This window comes from Platalea leucorodia (assembly GCF_965183815.1).
Source record: "Platalea leucorodia genome assembly, chromosome: 5".
Classification (NCBI taxonomy): domain Eukaryota; kingdom Metazoa; phylum Chordata; class Aves; order Pelecaniformes; family Threskiornithidae; genus Platalea; species Platalea leucorodia.
In genome coordinates, this window is record NC_138827.1 from 11,006,880 (window position 1) to 11,026,739 (window position 19,860).

General features: G+C 41.1%; 2 protein-coding genes across 2 annotated transcripts in view; both read left to right on the forward strand.

The window, feature by feature from the left end:
• Positions 1-12,392, forward strand: part of LMTK2 (lemur tyrosine kinase 2) — a 44,609-nt gene extending 32,217 nt beyond the window's left edge. Inside the window, exons 9-14 of the mRNA XM_082313330.1 lie at positions 17-138; positions 1,608-1,757; positions 1,960-4,879; positions 6,404-6,539; positions 6,935-7,183; positions 8,419-12,392. Coding sequence (XP_082169456.1) covers positions 17-138; positions 1,608-1,757; positions 1,960-4,879; positions 6,404-6,539; positions 6,935-7,183; positions 8,419-8,447 — 3,606 coding nt within the window. The 3' untranslated portion in view covers positions 8,448-12,392. The remainder of the gene's footprint in view (positions 1-16; positions 139-1,607; positions 1,758-1,959; positions 4,880-6,403; positions 6,540-6,934; positions 7,184-8,418) is intronic.
• Positions 12,393-13,908: 1,516 nt separating this feature from the next.
• Positions 13,909-17,612, forward strand: BHLHA15 (basic helix-loop-helix family member a15). Its single transcript, XM_082314494.1, has 2 exons — positions 13,909-14,157; positions 16,132-17,612. The coding sequence occupies exon 2, from the start codon at positions 16,346-16,348 to the stop codon at positions 16,844-16,846; it is 501 nt and encodes a 166-aa protein (XP_082170620.1). The 5' UTR covers positions 13,909-14,157; positions 16,132-16,345; the 3' UTR covers positions 16,847-17,612.
• The last annotated feature ends 2,248 nt before the right edge of the window (positions 17,613-19,860 follow it).

The following is a 19,860-nucleotide window of genomic DNA, read 5'->3' on the forward strand; positions in this document are numbered from 1 at the left end:
TTTATCAATAATTTAGGAAGATTATATTGAGACAGATGAGAAGAAACTTGTTCCTCTCCGATGGACTGCACCTGAGTTAGTAACAAGTTTTCAAGACAGACTGTTATCAGCAGAGCAGAATAAATACAGCAACATATGGTATGTAGTAGGCTTTAAAATAATTTCAATGGGAGATCTGTGAACATTTTCAAATGTTACACAAAGGAGTAAATAATATTTATGGTTAAACTGAGTATTGGCCTGATGCACTGCTTTTTTATTTCATCAGATGTACAGTAGGTTAATCTCTACAAACCTGAAACTATATCTTGCTTTGAAAAGATGCTTAGAAATCTGTTGAGAGAACAGTTAGATTAAGAAAAAATGTTTATCAGAAGAACAGATGTTTATACTAATAAAAGTAGTTACTGTATATTTGCCAAATGCTTTCAAATGTTTATAAAGGAAGGAAATGGTAAATTACTTCCCAGTAATATAATAGCTGTGGATGACATAAAAAGTTGATCTCACTAGACGGTGATTAAGTTCCATTGGTAGAACAATAGTGTCTTAATTTCTTGCTGCAGCATTTGAGGGCTGCAATTAACTGTTTGTCTCTGCTACCAAAGAGCTTATAGACAGAGGCTAGTGAAAATCTTGAAGATGAACTTTTTTTAAATTGCCAAGTTCTACTTCAATTCTCAAGTCCTAAGAAATTTGGATAATGGAAATTGGGGCTTAGGCTAACATTTCTGAAAACATTGTAGTTAAATTCCTGCTTTTATATTCTAAGGATATTAAATAGTAAACTAGGTTTTATTTGCTAATTTAAAGGTAGGGTTGCAGAAAACAAGTGGGATAAGTAGGAACTATCTAAATACAGATTTTCTTGTATCTTTCAAGCAGGCTTCCTCAGATCATACTGTTCATCTAAACTACAAGCAGCCAGGGTCTTAAGGTTTCCAGCTTGAATTTTTAGTGCCTTTTATACAGAGCTGCTTTTAATGGGTTTGGTCTAGATGACTTCCAGAGACCCCTTCCAATCTAAATAATTCTACCGTAGTACATGCAGAGTCAGTTACTTTGTATTTTGAGCAAGAAAAGGTCGCCCTAAGATCAGCATCAACTCTAATCACTGAAAAAGTGATTTGTATACAGTATGTATACAACACTGAACAAAAGAGGTGGCTTCTGACCACTGCAGCTTAAAAATAAGTAATTTTATGAAAACTGAAACTAATCTTTGTTTGCTAGCAGTTTGACCCATAACTGCAATTTCTGATGAAAGCCTTTCCTGCTGTTGGACTAACCATAAGGTTTATTCATCTTGCTTTTCTAAATAGGCATTTTCTACTTTTTTTTAATATGTGGGGGTTTCTTCCATAGTTGAATCATTTGAGGCCTCTTGTATTTTGTTGCCTTCACTGTCATTGCCTTCAAGCAACTTAATTCTTGAGGCTTCTAGCATTCTGTCAAATAAAATCAGTTAACAGGTTCTGAATTAGAGCCAGTGGGAGAGTGATACTAGTTTCTTCTTGCTAGTTATGCTTTGCATAATCCTTACTTTCTTAGAAAAGCAACTTTAAAATCGGTCCTAGAATGCACAGTCATTTGCTGCTCTTTTTCAGGTCCCTGGGTGTGACGTTATGGGAGCTGTTTGAGAATGCTGCTCAGCCTTACTCAGACTTTTCTGACAGGGAAGTCCTAACCCATGTCATAAAGGAGAAGCAGGTTAAACTCTTTAAGCCACATCTGGAGCAGCCATACTCTGATAGATGGTAAACTTTAAAAGTTTTTATTTATTCTTAAATGGAATCGTGCTCCTGGCAAAGAAACCCTACATAAAAGTAAAAGGAGTTGCTATAGATGGAAATTCTTGCCAGTGACATTAATTGTTACTCCTTAGCTTGCTAGATACCTGAATTTTATAAATTCCTTTTCAGTGTGAAACCTATTGAAACATGTTTCTTATTTGTATAGGTATGAAGTTCTGCAGTTCTGTTGGCTACCTCCAGAAAAGAGACCAACAGCAGAAGAAGTGCATAGACTTTTAACTTACCTTCGCATGCAAAGCCAAAGGGACTCGGAGATTGATTTTGAACAGCAGTGGAATGCTCTTAAACCAAACACCTCAAATAGAGAAGCAAACAATTCTGCATTTCCGATCTTAGATCACTTCACAGGAGATAGACTGGGCCATGAGATGGAGGAAGTTCTTACTGTAACTGAAACAAGCCAGGGTCTCAGCTTTGAATATATCTGGGAGGCAGCTAAACATGATCATTTTGATGAATGTGGTCATGTGAATCCTGATGAAGCAATGACATACACAAGTATTTTCTTTCCGGTGGAGGTTTTTGAGAGGTCACTTTCAGAGCAAGGGTCGGGAGCACAGGATGGAAGTAGTCAAGAAGCATCACTTGCTGTCCCTGGGGTGTTACCTGTGTTTGATGCGCACAAGCTTTCTGTTGGAAATGACTACTATATCCAGTTAGAGGAAAAAGGAAGTGGCTGCAGCATGAATTTTGATAACCAGTCAGTTGTACTAACTACAGAAGTTGATCATCAAGAAGCTGTAAAAGAAAAAAGTTCTCATTTCACGGTTCTCAGGGATCTTGATGTTGAAGAATCTAGCACTGACGGGGACTTCTTCCACTACAATACAGATCCTAAAGAGGAATATTTGCCTGCTACTAGTAGTCCGGAAAGTCCTTTCCAGAATATCTTTAATGATGTTGACAGATCAGAAGAATTGACAAACAGAAAAATACTTGGTTTTGCTGAAACAAATGATATTCCTAAAGACTTTAAACCAGCTGTTTTAAACTCAAACACAGATGCTAGAAAGGCAGTAGGCCTTTCTGAGAAGGAGCATTGTAGTCATGCTTCTGAAAATGAAACAGTTTCCTTAAGTGAAAATATCTCTAACCAGTCTGACTTGGTAACTTTAGAAGAACTTTCTGATAACTTCCTATTTCTTCAAGAGAAAAACTTATTAACAGGGTTATTGTCTAACAAAGCCAGCAGTGATTTTGGACAAAAAACAGATGATGTTCTAAAAAGTATATTAGAAACCTCAAATAGAAACTCTGTAGAGCCTGAGCCTGTGTTGGCTGAAAATGCACAGGTCTTTTCTTTAATACATGAAAGTCTTAGAACAGTGAAAGATGAAAATTTTAACCCCGTGATAATGAATAAAGATCCGAATTCTCAGTCTCGGACTGCTGTAGATATGCAGGCGTCCTCTAGCCCAGCTGCAGCACATAAGTCATGTGATAAACATGCAAATCTTCCTTATTTGAAGGATGAGGGGAAAGTTTTAAATGCGGAAGTCAATGAAGTCATGTCCTGTAACATTGATATTCTCTGTCAAGAAGAGCTGTCCAATAATGCCAAAAATAATAATGTTGGAAACAGTCCATATTATGGTGTCGCTGTTGAAACAGATGAGTGTGATGAACAGATAAAACAGGGAATGCTTTTCAAGTCTGATGAAATAGCTTTTAGTAGAGAAAAATGTAGCGATCAGGAAGATATGAAAAGAAACTTGCAGGATAAGTCTCCCATATTTAAAAAAGATGAATGTTTATTGGAGGAAAAACAAGAAACATCAAATCATTTTGAGAACTGTAAGGATGTTCCAGAAGAGGTGACCTTAATTTCTGTTGCCACTTCAGATTGTGCAAGTCAGGATAGTCTTTTGGAAGACAGCCCATCTCCTATACAAACTGTAGAACAAGCCTTAGAGACTCCCGATTCTTTGGATTCTTTAGATGTAAATGAGGCTTTAGAATCTTTACAGGTTCAAAGTCCTCAGAAACTTTTGCCACCTGATAAACCTGCTGACAGCGGCTATGAAACGGAGAACCTGGAATCTCCAGAATGGACTTCCCACATCACTGTTGAGGATGCTTCTAGTGTAGATACTGCTCTCTCTGTTGTCAGTGAGAGCAACGTCAGTGCTTTACCTTCTAATCCAGTCATAATTGTTTCGGAAGCAGCAGCTTGTTTAGATGCAGTGAACAGCAATTTTGAAATAACCCCAAAGGTTTTTCTGGGTGGAAATCAGAACTCGTATAGAGACTCTGCCTATTTCTCTGATAATGATTCTGAGCCAGATAAAAAAACAGAAGAGACTGTAAATCTGTCAAGAGAGACTATGTGTCTTGTTTCTTCAAATAGAAAAGAGAATAATACTGAAGAGGATTACAGTTTTGAAGAGAGACGGCAAAAGTGTGATGTAAGGAATTACCAGGATACCAATAATCAAAATGCAAAACTAGAACTAAATCACAACTTAGAGATGGAAGAGATGGATGTAAGGATGCAGGGCTGTCCTGACGAGTGGGCTGAGGCAACTCTGAATTCCCTGGAAATATCGATAGGAAGTAACCTAAGGGATGAAATAAAGCTGTCTGAGACTTCCCATAAAACAGTCTCTTGTGTTGGCACTAATACTTCAGAACTTCTTTCACACAGAGACTTAAAGTCTGTGCATAACATACACGGTCCTTTAGATCTGAGTAACAGCGATAAGTCCTTCTATCACATTGAAGGACAAAAACTGAAAGAGCCAGATATTGAAGGAAAATACCTTGGCAAACTTGATGTTTCTGGAATGCTTGATTTAGAAGATGGTGATGATGCAGATGAGGAAGATGAAAACAGTGATTCTGAGGATGACATGAGGACTTTTCATATGCATAGTCTGAGTTCTGACAGTGAAGATGAAACTGTTCATCAAGTACCTGAGATACTTACTGACAAGGATGATGGAAAACATCTCAGAAGCTTGTTGAAACTTCCAAAATCTCTTAATGAAAGGCAACATGAGCATTGGAAAAATGAGAAGAAGGCTGTAACGTTCTTTGATGATGTGACGGTCTATTTGTTTGATCAGGTATCTTTTTTTAATTACTAAGTAAAGTTTTTGTTGGTTTGAGTTTTTTTAAACCTGATGTGGTAGAATAGCTTAATATTTGTTGACACATTGTTACAAGATCACTTTTTTTTGGCAGGGTTAGATCTTGTGATGTGGGTCACTTTATAAAGAAAAAAGAAACTTTTTTTCTTGGCTAGGTGCAGTTGTGTGCTGCTGGTAGAATAGCAGCACTAATTTGAAGTGAAGGAGGGTTTTGCTTTGGGCAGGGTTGGTTGCCAAATCCTGAATCTCCATTGCTTTTGGACCCTTGACTGCATGCACTGAATGAAACGTGGGTTTTGGTGATGCCTTTATGATGTTTATAAGCTGTATTTAATTTGAGTATATGAGACAGCATCATTATGGACCAGATTTGATTAATTGATTTTACCAGAATGTTGTTGTAATTTTATAGAAGCAGTTTATCTGTTTAATGAGTTTGAGGACTTTTGAATCAAATGCCTTTATAAAAGAAAAGAAGGAAAAAAAAAAAAAAAAAAACCCAAACAAACAACCAAACAAAAAAAACCAAAAACCAAACCCCGAAAAACCAAACCACAACCTAACTCTCAATCCTTAAGGTTCACTACCTTAAATCATAATCAAAGATGAGAACACTGTTTAGATGGTCATGCTAATTTATTAATCCAATGTGATTCAAGTTCAGTGAAATACTGGTCTGCTTATAAAATTCAAGGTTACCTTTGTTTCCCTATCTGCTTTATCAGTTTTTAACTTCTGTAACTTGATACAGAGGGAATTGTATTTTAACGTTATGGCAACTAAACTAGTACAGTGAGTTTAAAAGAACAGTCACATTGTCAAGCTTTGGAAACATTGCTTATGATGACGCACATAAATATTAGAGGTGACTGTGTTTTGGAATAGAAAATGTAGGTGCTATATTTGTGTTTAGGCAGTCTATAGAATAGTAATGCTTTTGTCAGAGGGGAAGGAAAAAAATTAGCTGTATTTAAACTGCTCTTAGTTGTTGAACTCTTTATTATTACAGTAACTGATAAAATGTTGGCTGCTTCAAATACTGATTGTACGAAGTCTGTCTTTTTATCCTGAAGCATGATTAAAGGGTAAACAAAAAAAAATTTAAAAAAATGTTGGGAGATGGGATAAGGCTTTACTAAATAGAAAAAAACAACCCTACCTATGTCAGGCTGATAAGGAAACTGTTTTCAATTGGAAGATGTTTTAGCTTTGTTCCTAGAAATATGAAACCTTTTTATATCATAAATAGTATTTAAATAGTAATTTCCTGCCTGCATTTTAGCTTAGATTTGATACAACTTTCTTTAGAAATAGAAGTATGTGCATATGCTTAATGTATAATTCAAAGTTTTGTTGTGTGGTAATAACTTAAGAGAGTTTACAGACCATTTAATTCCATAGCAGATTTGATGATGGGGGTGAGGGAGTGTATTTTTTGAATGCTTGCATCTATAGACATGGATACATCGTGTGTTAAATAAGTTATTTTGTTTGCCTTAGGAGACACCAACTAAGGAGCTGGGAAACCGTGCGGCAGACTTGAACGGCGAAGGCTCTCACAGCACTCCTGTTCCATCGTCGTGTTTTAGTTACTTAAACAGATTTGCAAATTCAGAAAGCTCAACAGATGAAGAAGGTACTTGAATATATTTATACACAGCAGGGGCTGACACTGTTTTATGCATAGTTTTTAATGAAATGTCATTTAAATTATATGTGATTTGTAAATTCACCATACCAGATGGGCTTCAGTTTTGCATCCTAAGCACCCAGTTCAGCTAGGCTCAGACACTAGTGTTACTGATTACCAAAGCTTGTGATGTAATACTGGTGGTTTATATATTGATGTGGCTAGGGTGTCTTGAGAGGGAACCAAACTATGGGCAACAAATCTTTGTGATCCCCAGGGCTAGAACAGAAAACAAGTTTTGGTTTGGGTGAATGCAGTCTTCCAGGGGCTTGCTTTTAAAACTGTATATGACTTTACATTACTGCAAATTGCCTCCTTTTTTTTTTTTTTTCCCCCTCAAGGTGGGGGTTTTGAATGGGATGATGACTTCTCTTCTCCAGAGCCATCCTTTATATCGAAGGCAGCTAATAGTATTATTAGTTCTAAACCACCTCTTCAGTCATCAAAGTACTTCTCTCCACCTCCACCTTCCCGTACTCTCGATCAGAACTGGTCACATTCATCCCCTTATTCCAGATTCTCTATCTCTCCTGCAAACATGGCAAGCTTTTCTCTTACACATCTTACAGATTCAGATATAGAGCAAGGAGGTAAGTGATTTAGTTATAATAATTATTTTAAAACTACAAATTAAAAACTTTATGCAAAGATATATAAGTAATAGATATGACAGATCTTGTTCTACTTTAAATACTTAATGTAGAAATGCATTTTTAACACTATAAAAGTTATGTCTGGTCTTGTATTTCAGTTAAGACATAGCTTTCCATTTAGGTTGAGATTATTTGCATCTGAGTTGCTTCAAACTTCCGGCTGGATGTTCTGCAGAACATTTACAGGACAAACTCACAATTTTTCTGTTCAAAAAACCTAGTGCTGTATTTATATAAATGAAATCTATGCAGTCCTTAAGCACTTCTGTATAGCTGCCACACTATGGCAGTTGAATAATTTTCCTTATTGCACTGTCATAAGTCACAATTTCATTTTCATTGCACAAGGTGAGGATGCTAGGAACATAATGTTTCTGCCATTCTGTCTAACCTTATTTTACGGCTCAGTTTCTTTTCATATTGCTTTTTAGAAAGTGCATTCTTGACATTTTCTCAAGAATTGCAGCATGTTTTCTAGAGCTGCAAGTAGGATAGTTTCTGTTAGGAGAGCCAAACAATCTGGTCATAGCAATATTGAGTGCTAGCAGTATTTATTAACAGAATCATAGAATCATTAAGGCTGGAAAAGACCCTTAAGATCGAGTCCAACCGTTAACCTAACGTTGCCAAGTCCACCACTAAACCATGTCCTCAAAAGCTTTCTTGTCTGTAACAAAAAGCTTTTTTTAAGCTTTGATATATTTTTGAGGGTTAAGAGAAGCAAAAATAAGCGGACTTGAATCAGTTCAGTGTGTTATTAATCTTGATAAAATGTTGCGTTATTAAAAATAAATGTTACTGATCGCTGAGCCTTGCTAATGGTCAATGTCTATAAAAATGTAATCAGTGTTTATATATAGAGTCGTATTGTTCTTGTATTGTGCTTATTGATTAGGTAATGTTTGCTTAGTAACTTACAGATAAGAGAGATTATTTTGGAGATCCTGCATTGCCTTGCGTGTCCTAAGGAGTGACATTGAACTGTGTGATTTAAGCAGATGTCTGTGTAAATGTACCAAATGTTTACAGTAGTTGAAAGCTCTAGGGAAAGATTAACCCAAACGTGGAAGTGCGAAACAGCTGAATGCCAAGGTCTAGGAAGAGTCTTACAAAGAAGTGAGGGTTGTGCAGAAGAATCTCACTGTACCTTATGACTTTTTCTCTACTAACAGGGAGCAGTGAAGATGGAGAAAAAGATTAAATTAATTAAAACTTCCTTGGACTGCATACATAAAACACACAGACTTTGTCTGAAACTTTTGTCTAAACTCTGGATCCTCCTGGAGTAACACAGGTAATCAAGAAGAACTAAGAAATGAAAGTAAACACTGAAAGCAATGTTAAATCAGGACATTAATTTGAATGTGTATTTAACTTTGTAATGTATTTTTAAATCAGTGCAATTTTGCTTTTCATTGAAAGATGATTCTGCCGCTGTTTTCAAGTACTTGAAGTATTTTTCAGATAACTTAAGAAACAAGTAAAGCAATTACACTACAGTCTGGTTTATGTATGAGATTGTATAATATTCTTTTTATATTTTTCCATGTAGTTCATTATCTATTTGAACATACACCTGTTGTAGAATTGTGTATAACTGTCCCGTGCAACAGGTAGCTGTGTTGCTGAAACTGTATGAATGATAGTTGATCAGTAGTGAGCCATATTTATTCAAAAAGATATCACTACATCTTACTTTGCTTATTACAATTGCACTATGGATTATTCTTCCTTTATTTCCTGATGATGTACAGAATCAAAATCTTAAATCTTTCAAGGAAAATAAGACAAGTTGAATTGGCCCAGTTACCCAGTTTAATTTGTCCTTTTTGTAGCCTTTGCTATGCACGGTACTTGTAAAACGTACATAACTTCTGAGTGTTATGTTAGACTTGCTGAAATCTTATATTCAGTACCATTTCTAAATGATAATGACTATAGATTGATTGTTAGTGTTCATGTTTTATAGGAAACTGGAAAAGAATATATGATATACTCTGGAATTTTTAGATGAAAGAGATAATGTCTCTTAATTCCTGAATATGATCCTACTGACTGCTTAAACTGTAATAGCATCTGACTATATCATAATTAAGGGCCTTCCAGTTTTTACTACGATTTCTGCCTTGGAGAGAGAAGAGGAAAAATTGGCTGTACAAAACCGTGGCATTTATGAACCTTACAAAAAGACTAATTTCAGCAGACTGGATTTGGGCACGCTTGGCCCTTCAGTTGTACATTCTGTGAATTTTGAAGCTCACACTTCTGCTGACTGCAGATCGGGGCTGCCATTTAGAGGCCTGTGGTAAATCTACCTCTCAGTGATGTTATGACAGTTAAGAATTAGATTAATGGTTAATGCCCACTTTTGCACCCTTTATAAGGCCAGACCTATTTTAAGGTGTCTGCAAGGCTCCATGGCACGTCTTGAAATGCATGCTGACCCAAAGATGCAGTATAGTAAAGTTTGCTCTGAAGCTGTCTGTAGGGAAGGGAATACAATGTGGGGTTTTTTTAACCTTCACACTCTACCATGCATTTAGCTAGTTTAATCCTTTAAACTGCTTGAAGGAAAAAAAAAAAAAAAGTCCTTAATTACTACTCCAAAGTGAGTTCAGTTGAGAAGCAAATCCCTGACCTCTGGGAATGCCTTATGCAGCTGTGGATCTGTAGGAAATACTGATAGGAACAGTTTACCTGGCTTTGTATTTTGTATTTCAGTGCACTAAAATACAAATGTACTAAAATATGAAGTACTTTGTATTTTAGTGGCTGTTTTGGCAGGGCTTCAGTATAATGGTGGTCCGAGTGCTCTGTGTTCAGGTCCAGTCACCAGAGAATTTTCATGATATGAAGTATGGGAGGACTAGATATTTTCAGATGTGTAAAGTTTTTGTATACCTCTATATGCATTTTGATTTAAGTATGTTTTAAAATGACAGGAATATGTTAATTGCTTTTTTCCAGCATTATTTAGCCCTTAACCAGAATGGTTTCCATACCGATCAAAAGGGAATGATGTAATTATAATGTTATTTAAAGTTGCCAATGTATTGCTGAGATAACTTTTTCTGATGAGGCACTCAGGTTCCGAGTTAGTCAGGACTGTTCTTCAGTATGAAGTAAGGAACTGAATTTTTCATGGACTTTTCCCAAAACATGATTTAAGAGGCAAAGCCAAGTAGTTCTTAATACAGGCTTACGGTATATACTGTAGAGGGTTTAAGGAAGCTGTGCGCTACTCCCAATATTTGAAAATATAGGTAATAGACTTTGTGCACAAATAATTGCTTAGAAATTCCATAATTCTAACATTAAACTCCCTGATACAGCTAGATTAAGGTATCTCATCTGTCTTCTATAGTTTTCACCATACTTTAAGTATGGAAAACGAAAACTAGGAATGAAACTCCATAATGGTCTGCAATGAACGTGTGAGTTTATCTGCCTTGCGTGGTGAGTATCTACTGTATCAGACCTGGAGTTCGGCCTTAATTTTGAATCAAACGATTCAAAATTATAGTCCAAGGTTAAATAAAAGCTTGTACTCCAGAATGGTACAATTTGGTTATGCATTTCGTTTTTTATAATTCTGGAAAATCAGATGTTTATCTTGCACATCAGGAATTTCCTTTGCTTGATGGAAATCTAAGATTTTTATTCTTTACCCAGTTTTAAAGAAAATCTTACATAGGAAGTGAAAGTTTACTCCTTTGTCCAAATGGACTCATTGCTAATGAATTGCCAAAGGAGCATTTTTTCCAAAACGAGCTGGGATGTGTATGATATTAAGCCAGATAATATCCTTTTTAGCTGTACAATGAAGAGAGAGAAATATTTAAAGTTGTCTCACCTCACTTGAATGATGAGTTTTAATTTCAGTAATCCAGTAGGCTGGATTGCAATAATATAAAAGGTCTTTTTTGGAAAAAATTATAGTTAAAAATCTGATCAACTACTAGCAATATTTAAATATCTGCCTAGCAGTCAGTGGCACAATGAAGATAAATCAGTAATTACAACATGTTACATTATAATAAGGGGATTTGTTACAAATCATTCATTAAACTATATGTAATTTCTTGCACTAGCTACTTTAAGCATGGTTTCCATTTTAGAAGTACATGTATCTATTTTCAATGGTTTATTATGAGGACTGGTTACACTTTAATTCCTTCTCTAGTAGAATACCTTGATTATTTGAATACTGAAGGCGTTGTCTCAATTTGGCTACCAAAGTTATTTAAAAGATCTGATTTTTCCCACCTAAGGAAGTTTGTTTAAAAATGAGGATCTGTAGTGAGAAGCCAACAGAGTGAGAAGAGTGTCCAGTTTTAATGGAAGCACCTGTACTCTCCCAAATCCCCAAGCTGCAGATATGTTGCGTGTATCACTGCATTTATCGAAACTGCCATTTTCATGGAAATGAGCAGATTAAACATTTTTTCATATCCTTGTTGATGCACTAATGAAAGCCATTTAAGCCTCATTCTTTTTATCAGTATTTTTAGCAGATTTTTATGTAGTACTCAATCTTTTTCATGAGGAGGCTGGTCGGTAGAAAGACTTTTTTTTTTTGATTAAGCACTATGCTAAAATGTCAGCATTGTCAGGTGTTAGTGACATGGCTATTTTTGTTGGAGTTGGTGAAAGGTGGAATCCAAGTATATTAGCCTTATAAGAAATAGCCTTAAATAAGAATGGAGTGTACAAAATTACTTCAGCTTTAAGTCATACAGAAATATCCTTGTATGTTACTGGTTTTGGTATAAGACTGGAAAAAATCTAGAGGAGAGTCAAACATCATATAAACTTATTGAAAATAAGTATTTGTAATACCAGCAGCCTGTTTTTCAGAAACTTGAATATGACTTACAGTTAGTTTTGTTTATGAAACTGTTTGAACTTGCACAGATGTAGGTGTAACTTAAATGATAAATGGTACTGATGTGTGTGTATATATAATGTTTAATTCTGTTTGTAAATGAGAAACTATGTAACAAAATCATAGGTATGAGGTTTTCCTATTGTAATTTAATACAGGTATGAGGTTTATGGCAATATATCATAGTTAATGAAATTTCAGGTCACAATGTCTTTAAATTGTGTACATTTTTAAATTGTAATTTCTACTGTATATTGATTATCATGCATAGTGTGATTCAAGAAACTGCTTGTAATTTAAAAATATTTAATATTAAAAATAAAATACAGTTATATATTTATAATCTCTTTGTCTATGTTTGTTCATTCTTAAACAGATGCCAGCAATGGATCAGGTCCACGGTATAGTTCTACTGTAAGATATATTTGTTAGTGTCCAGAGGTTGAGAAAGTACCAAAAGCTCAAAGCTACAGTCCCAGCAGATGAGTCTACACTATAAATAGTGTAGTCACCTTTAATTTCTTGTAATATCACCCTTGTGTGAATTTCAGGTAGTGTGTATACACAGTCAGCAGAGCAGCAGTACTTAAAATATGCACAGTGTAATTCTAAAAACCGAATATTGCTTTTAATCCTAGAACTATGCATCTGTAGGAAGAATGGAGATTTCAAAATTTTTAAGTATCCTTTAGAAAACAAGTTAATGATGATATGTTTTCTTGGTATTTATTGAATTTATTTATAGAAAATGGTTTTATTGTGTTTTGTTTTTTTTTAATCTAAGTGCATGTGCCAAATGGACCTAAGATCGCCAGGTAAATGTAGCACTTGTGTGTATTGGTAGCTTCTTTCATGTGAGATTGAGACTGTTTTGGCCTGGGCACTCCCTGCGGCAGGAGGAGAGTGCTGTTTTTCCCCTCTTAACCTGTTAACCACTAAGGTTGTGCGGACACATCACAGCCGTGTCGGTAGTTAATGGAGGCTGCTGTGAACATCGCATCGCAGGTGCTCCGAGTCCTGGCAGCTGTTGAGACCTGGGAATGAGAAACTGATATCAAGATGACTTAACTTCATTAGGTAAAATATAACTACTGGGCTGAAATTTGACCAAGACAGTGGTCATTATTGAGAACAGATGTAAAAGATCCCATGGCACTAAATTGGTCATCTTACATAGAACCTATTTTCAAAGAATTTGAGCACTTGCAATCTTTATCATCATCAGCCTTCGTGGAAGGGGGATGGAAGTGCTCTGTGTGGGCCTCTTTCCCGCAGGCAGTATAACTTGCACAGCCCTTGGCAGAGCAGAGTTGGGACAGACTTTTTCCTCCTCCGCCGAGGACGCTCCACCTGCTGAAGTAGGCACCAGCCTGACCCCTCCCGTAGTGACAGCGGCCTGCCTGGCTTGGCACCCCTCACTCTGGTGGCAGCACCTCCATACGCACGCTGCCGCGGGGCTGGCTGAGGGTGCCGCCTCCCCCCTGCCATCTTGTTGCCACTTAGAGCCATCCAAAACCCAGGAGCCTGGCGCTGGCCGCAGCCACCGTCCCCCTCCGGGGGGGGCGGAAAGGGTAATGGCAGCGGCCCTGCTTGACTCCTTTGCCTGGAGCTGGCGCTTGGCGTTACCGGGGCCCCTTCCCGGTGAGGACCGTTACTCCGCAGGCCGGCCGCCGAGGCGTGGAACGCCCGCCTGCGCCGGGCCCGCCCCCGCCGCCAAAGCGACGTGTCGCGGCGGGCGGGCGGGCGGCAGCGCAGCCACCTGCCGTGGCGGCGGGCAGCGGGGCCCGGCCGCCGCTCCGGGCAGAGCTCCGGGCCGCGGGCGCGGCAGCAGCGCCTGCCTGGGGGCTCCTGTCCGCGCTTCCCCGCCTGGTCCCCTCAGCGTGAGGCGGGTGCCGCTTCCCTCAGTGGCTCCTCCTGACAGACCCTGGCCGGCCCAGGGCACCGGCAGCGCCCCTGCTGCCCCACAGGCACCCCTGCTGCCTCTGGCTTCCCGCGGGTCTCCACCTCTCCGTAGCTGGTGGCGGCGGTAAGTCACAGAGGAGGGACGCCAGCCCTGATGGATGGGTGCAGAGGGTGGGGAACCCGTTGGTATTTGGCTGCCCTCTCTTTGGTTTCTCTTGACCACCCTCATCTGTTGCTCCATCTCCGTTTCCTCCTCGTGTGCTCGTGCTGTCCTCCGGGGGTCCCGGCGGCCTGGCTGCGGCTCCGCGAGGTAGTTTCGCAGGGTTACAGCAATGTGCAGCAGTCTGAAAGCAAACCTTGGCCAGCTAAGCCGCCCTCTTATCCCACGTCATCCCATTTGCTTTCCCTCAGCCTGCAGTTTTAAAGACTACTTGGATCCCACAGTTTGCTGAAGCTTCCTTTCTCTTGGATTTTCTTCTAGCTTTCTCTGCTGGCTGCCTCCACGAACCTCCTCTTCACCAAGTCCTGCGGGCTGTTTTCCTCTCAGACAGCAGCTGCTCATTTCTCCGCTCTCCCCAACAGTGCTTTTTGCGCTGGAGGGGGGAAGTTGACTGGTCTGCTTTGTGCCCGCCTTTACTTTTCTGTCCTGCAGTTAGGCATTTTCTGCCAAGTGAGTCAGACTAAGAGTCCAGAACAAACCCAGTGCTTGGCTTTAGTCCTATTTTCGTGCTTAAGATACCCTTGTGTCTCTAGCATTTCTTCTAGGCTCCCACAACACAAGCTGTTCGGTGCTGTCCTTCTCTTGGCATTCATCACCTGGCTGCTACCCTAACCAAACTGCTTTGTGAGTTCCTGTCCTTTCTGGCAAAGTTGCCTCCCTGGTAGGAAGGAGCCAGGATGCCCTCACAGGCAGAGAACTGAGTCACTGGGAATGCCGAGCAGCTGAAGATGTCTCTAAAGAAATGAGGGAGGAAGTGATACTTACTGCAGCACACCCGGGAACTGCTTGCCACCTGCTCTGGTGAACGTTGATGTCCTGTACTGGGACAGTCAAGCACCTGTGGCTAGTGGTTTCGTCTGGTTTTTTGGGGGTTTTTTTTGTGGTTTTTTGTTTGTTTGTTTGTTTTTATTGGCTCACCAGCTCTCTAACTGCTCCTACATAATAGCATCAGCATAAAAAAAATATTTTTTTAAGACCGAACCTTTCTATGACTACATGAACTGGAAGGAAGCATTTTGGAAATTGTCTCAGTAACATTGATCGTTGGTGTTAGAGGCAGGGTTGCTGTGAGGCTGCTGCCTTCAGTTGTAGTGTTGGCACAGAATCTGGGCTGAGGGAGGGTAAAATTTCAATGCTGTCAGCTCCCGTGCTAACATGTGAGGAAGGAACATGGCTGTGTTGTTTTGGATAACCTGGGGAATAAATACTGCTCGGCTGCTGTTGAACTGGGGCAGAAACTGCAATTAAGCCCCACCATTATTTGATTGTTGTTGGAGTTTCTGAGCCCCTATATGAATTACGTGTGTCATGTTTCCCTCTAGTGGACTGCTCATAAATACAGTGGAAACCTATTCCTACAAAAAGCAATTACCAGGAGTTCAAGGAGAAATTACTTTCTGAGTAAGAGCCCGAGGGTTCTGTCTAATACCCCACACGTAAGCATACGTACAATGAAGCAGTGTATGGTTTTATATTATAACTTGTAGTAACTAGAGCTGGGAGAAAACAGAAGGATGTGAGATCAAAAAGCAGAGGCAAGGTGTTATCAAACCTAATTGACCATTGTACTCCTGATATTTTTTGAGTTGTGGTTCACTCTTCCCATGGGAAGACTGGATCAGCTTGGAGACCATTTTCTTATGTGCAGTGAGAGAGGAGAAACCTCTCCAGTTCGAGGCCTACCTTTAAGAAAGTAAAGCGGTGTCTGTTTTTCACTTGGCTTCCCATATGTGAGGACACCAGTAGGTGACTCACTGCCTCTTTGTTTCAATGGTTCCATTCACTTGGCCTCTGCTCCCTCTGTAACCTCTTCCTTCCAGCTGAAGGAGGATCTGTTGTTCTCTAAAAAAGGATTTTCTCCTCTGTTCATCTGCACAGGTCATCTTGACTAATAACATTCACAACTTCTAAAACAAACATCACTAAATTAAGAGAGCCAATGATGGTTTTCCAGTAGTGAACAAGTAAACAAACATATCAAACAAACCTGCATCAGATTGTTTGTTCAGCATGGCACTGTGCAACAGTTAAAGATGCTGGTGTCATGTTTTTACAGCATGTTGATGCTTAATACCAGTACATCTACCAAAACATGAAGACTAAAACCAAAGGAAAGAAGCAAAGGCATACTGTTGACAAAGAAGCATTTTCTGAGGAGTCAGCAATGAGAAAAAAAGAACTGGTGAAATGTTTGCGACACAAAGAAAGGAGGAATGGGGGAAACAAGGAGAGCAGCAAGATCGCTACAGCCAGAGCCAAGCATCCTTGGAGCAATAAGGACAGGCATTTAAGGAGACTGGAAAGCAACGAGCGGGAGAGGCAGAGAATGCACAAGCTCAACAATGCGTTCCAGGCTTTGCGGGAGGTGATCCCTCATGTGAGAGCTGAGAATAAACTTTCCAAAATAGAGACCCTCACACTGGCCAAAAATTACATTAAATCCTTGACCTCCATTATACTCAATATGTCCAACGGACACTTTCCAGCAGCAGAAGGGACAGGGGGAGCCTGGGTGTCCAAATTGTACCAGCATTATCAGCAACAACATGGGGATGATGATCATGAGGAACATCTACAAAAATATTCCACATAGATTCACAGCTTCAACCAAAACACCTACAGTTAGCTACTCCTGTAATTCTTTTTCCTTCTTGCATGATAATACATGTCAGTACATAGAGCTTTTAAGAGATTGTTTTTGCCTCCAGCTATCCCTATTTTTCCTTAAAAAAAACAAAAAAACCCAAACTGGTAACACTCATGGCTATAGCTTATACAGCGCGTTAAAAAATTACCTTAAATTACAAGAATTTTTCAGAGCTTAATAGATACATTTGTGTGGTGCATCAGGGTCTGGAAACATATCCTGTAACACTGTTGTTGACTTGAAAGTAAAGATTTAGTAACTTCTGAAAATTGCCCTCCCTGGAAGGGTTGTGAGTTGAGCATTTAAGGCCCGCATCACCTGAGTTCACTACAGCTTGTTGAGAGTCTTGGCTGTAGCGCTGTTTATCGACCTTTCAGTGACTCTGTTCTTATCTGTCCTGCTATGGAGGAAATTAAAATTGATGACAACGTGTGACTAATTTGATGAGCGAAGTGGCGCATATGGGAAATTGGCCACCTAATCTGAATATTAATCTTGAGTATTTTGGATCTGCTCTGATAATTCTGAACCTTAATACCTTAAAGTATTTGTTAATGTAAACATCTACAAAGCTTTCTTAGATTGTAAGCTCTCTGGAGTAAGGACATTTTCTGGTCTATGTTTCCAGAGCATCCAGCCTCATGGAGTTTTTCTTTAGTGGGTCTCTGGGTGCCATTGTAATACAAATATTAAATAAGGGACAAATGACTTATTTTTGCCGGAACGATGATAAAAATGTTTTAGTATAGTCATAATTTAGACAATGATCTATGCAATTACAAATTGTTTGCTAATGAAGCCTGTAATGTGATCAGGATTCTTTCTGGGTTAGTGCTAGATTCTGGTATTATAATAAATGAAGCAGGAACTCTTCAAAAAAGGAAAATGAGCTCTTTTTTTTTTTTTTTTCCTTCCCCCATCTTATTGTGAAAAGTTTTATGTCGCCGAGGAACTCTCCTTTCCTCTCGTATTCTCATACCTGAAGAAGAAGCTGGGGTGCCCTCAGCTGGAACCGTGTTGCCTACGGAGCCCCTGTGTTACAGCTCTTCAACCCACCCCCCCGAAGTCCTTGCTGGCAGGAGGGCTGTTGCTGCTGTGTGGATAGCAAAGGCGGAATCTGGCATCTCGTGCACCAGTAGGATTGGTAACAGCATGTGGCGTGGTCCTTCTCCCTGCCAAGCAGGGCTATCCAAGGAGGAACGGTGGCTGAGGAAGGATTTATCGGATCCATCACAGATGGGTTATACCACACTGCGTAGTTTCTAACATGCTATTTATTTTGCTCCAGCAGAGCTGGAAGTGCGACCATTTCATTTGGACTAAAAGGTAAGGTTTCCCAGACAGGCTGGCAAGGGATGTGAATTTTTCTCCACGATAGCGATCTACAGGTATGATGTAGAACACCACAACGTTCTGTATGCGTGGTTGCCTTACTGGAGAGAGAAATTATTTGGATCCTGCCTTGACTTTGGATTTTCTTAGTTTCCAATGAACTATTTTATTCACACTAAAATAGTTCTGATTAGCCCCCCTAGTACTCAAGTGTTAATGAAAGTATTAAGCTCATCTCTTATAGATTTGACTTGCCGTAACAGTGTTGTGTCTTACTTCATTCAACAGCTGCTCCTTATTGGTGTAAAGCCCTTAATCTGATTGTAACGGGAGACACCAGTAACACCAAGGCATTTTCTTTCAGTTGTTCTGCCCAGCATCTCTTCAGGTACGAGAGCACGCTGGATGTTGTTACCTGGTCATTTCTCACCACGTAGGTCACCGCAAACAGGATCTGATGGGCTATTGGTAACAACAGACAGACCTGTACGTGGGAGAGGTGTACTGCGGCGCGACAGGCGCGTCCGACTGTGCCTGGGCTAAATGCGTTTGGGTGTCAAAACGCAAATTACACCGCGCCCCTGCTCCGGGGGTCCCGGTTAGGGCAGCAGTGGCTGCCGTGCGCAGCGTCCTTGCCCTGCTGCGAAGCCCCGGAGGCTGGCGAGATGGCCCGGGCCCCGGTGCGGGGCCGGGGGGCGCTCGGGGGCTCGGGCGAGCGGCGCCGCCAGCGCCCCGCCAGAAGGGGCGTGGCGAGAGGCCCGGCCCGGGAGCCGCGGGGCTCTCCCTGCCTGTGAGGGCGGCGGCCGCGGCCGCGACGGCGTTCGCCCGCGGAGGGAGCGAGCCGCGGTGGCGAGGCGGTAGGCGGGGAGGGGCGCGGCGGGGGGGAGGCGTCGCCCGGGGCGGTGCGGGCTTTGGTGCGGCGTCGCTTCGCTGCGAGGGAGCGGGGGGCGGGCGCGGCGCTGCGGGCCCGCGGCCCTCAGGCGTTTTGGCGGGCTCGTCCTCTCGCGAGAGGAGCCGGGGCCCGGCGCCGCGCCTGAGGCAGCGCGGGGAGGCGGCGCTGGCCGGCGGGGCCGCGCCTCCCACGGCAGCGCCGGGGGCTGCGTCTGCCGCCTTCGGCTGCGCCGGCTGCGGGGAGAGGCCGGCGTCTGAGGGGGGAGGCCCAGACCCGCGGGGCGCTCGGGCCGGGACACAGCGGCAGGACCGTCCTCTGCGGTGGACGAAGGCGCTGCAGGGCGGGGTACCTGGCACCGTGCCGCAGCAGGGGCCTCTGCCCCGGGGGAAGGACGGTGCTGCCCAGCTGTGGGCCGCAGCGAGGGCTTAGGGCCTCTGCCCCGCGCTGCAGCGGTGGTGGCCTCAAATACCTGGGTGTTGCGGAGCCTCCGTCCTTGGAGGCGTTGCGAGATTGACTGGACGTGGCTCGGAGCAACCTGCTTGCGTTAGCCCTACCGGGGGCTGGACTAGCTGGCTGCCTGCCGTCCCTTCCAGCCGGCATTCGGTGGTTCAGCGTTACGTGGTTCATCACGTAAGCATCTGTAGCTTGTGTCATTTTTTGTGGGATTCTTTAAAAATCATTAGTCCACTAGACCACTGCATGATAAGGGAGAAACTTATAGTTTCCAGATACTGAA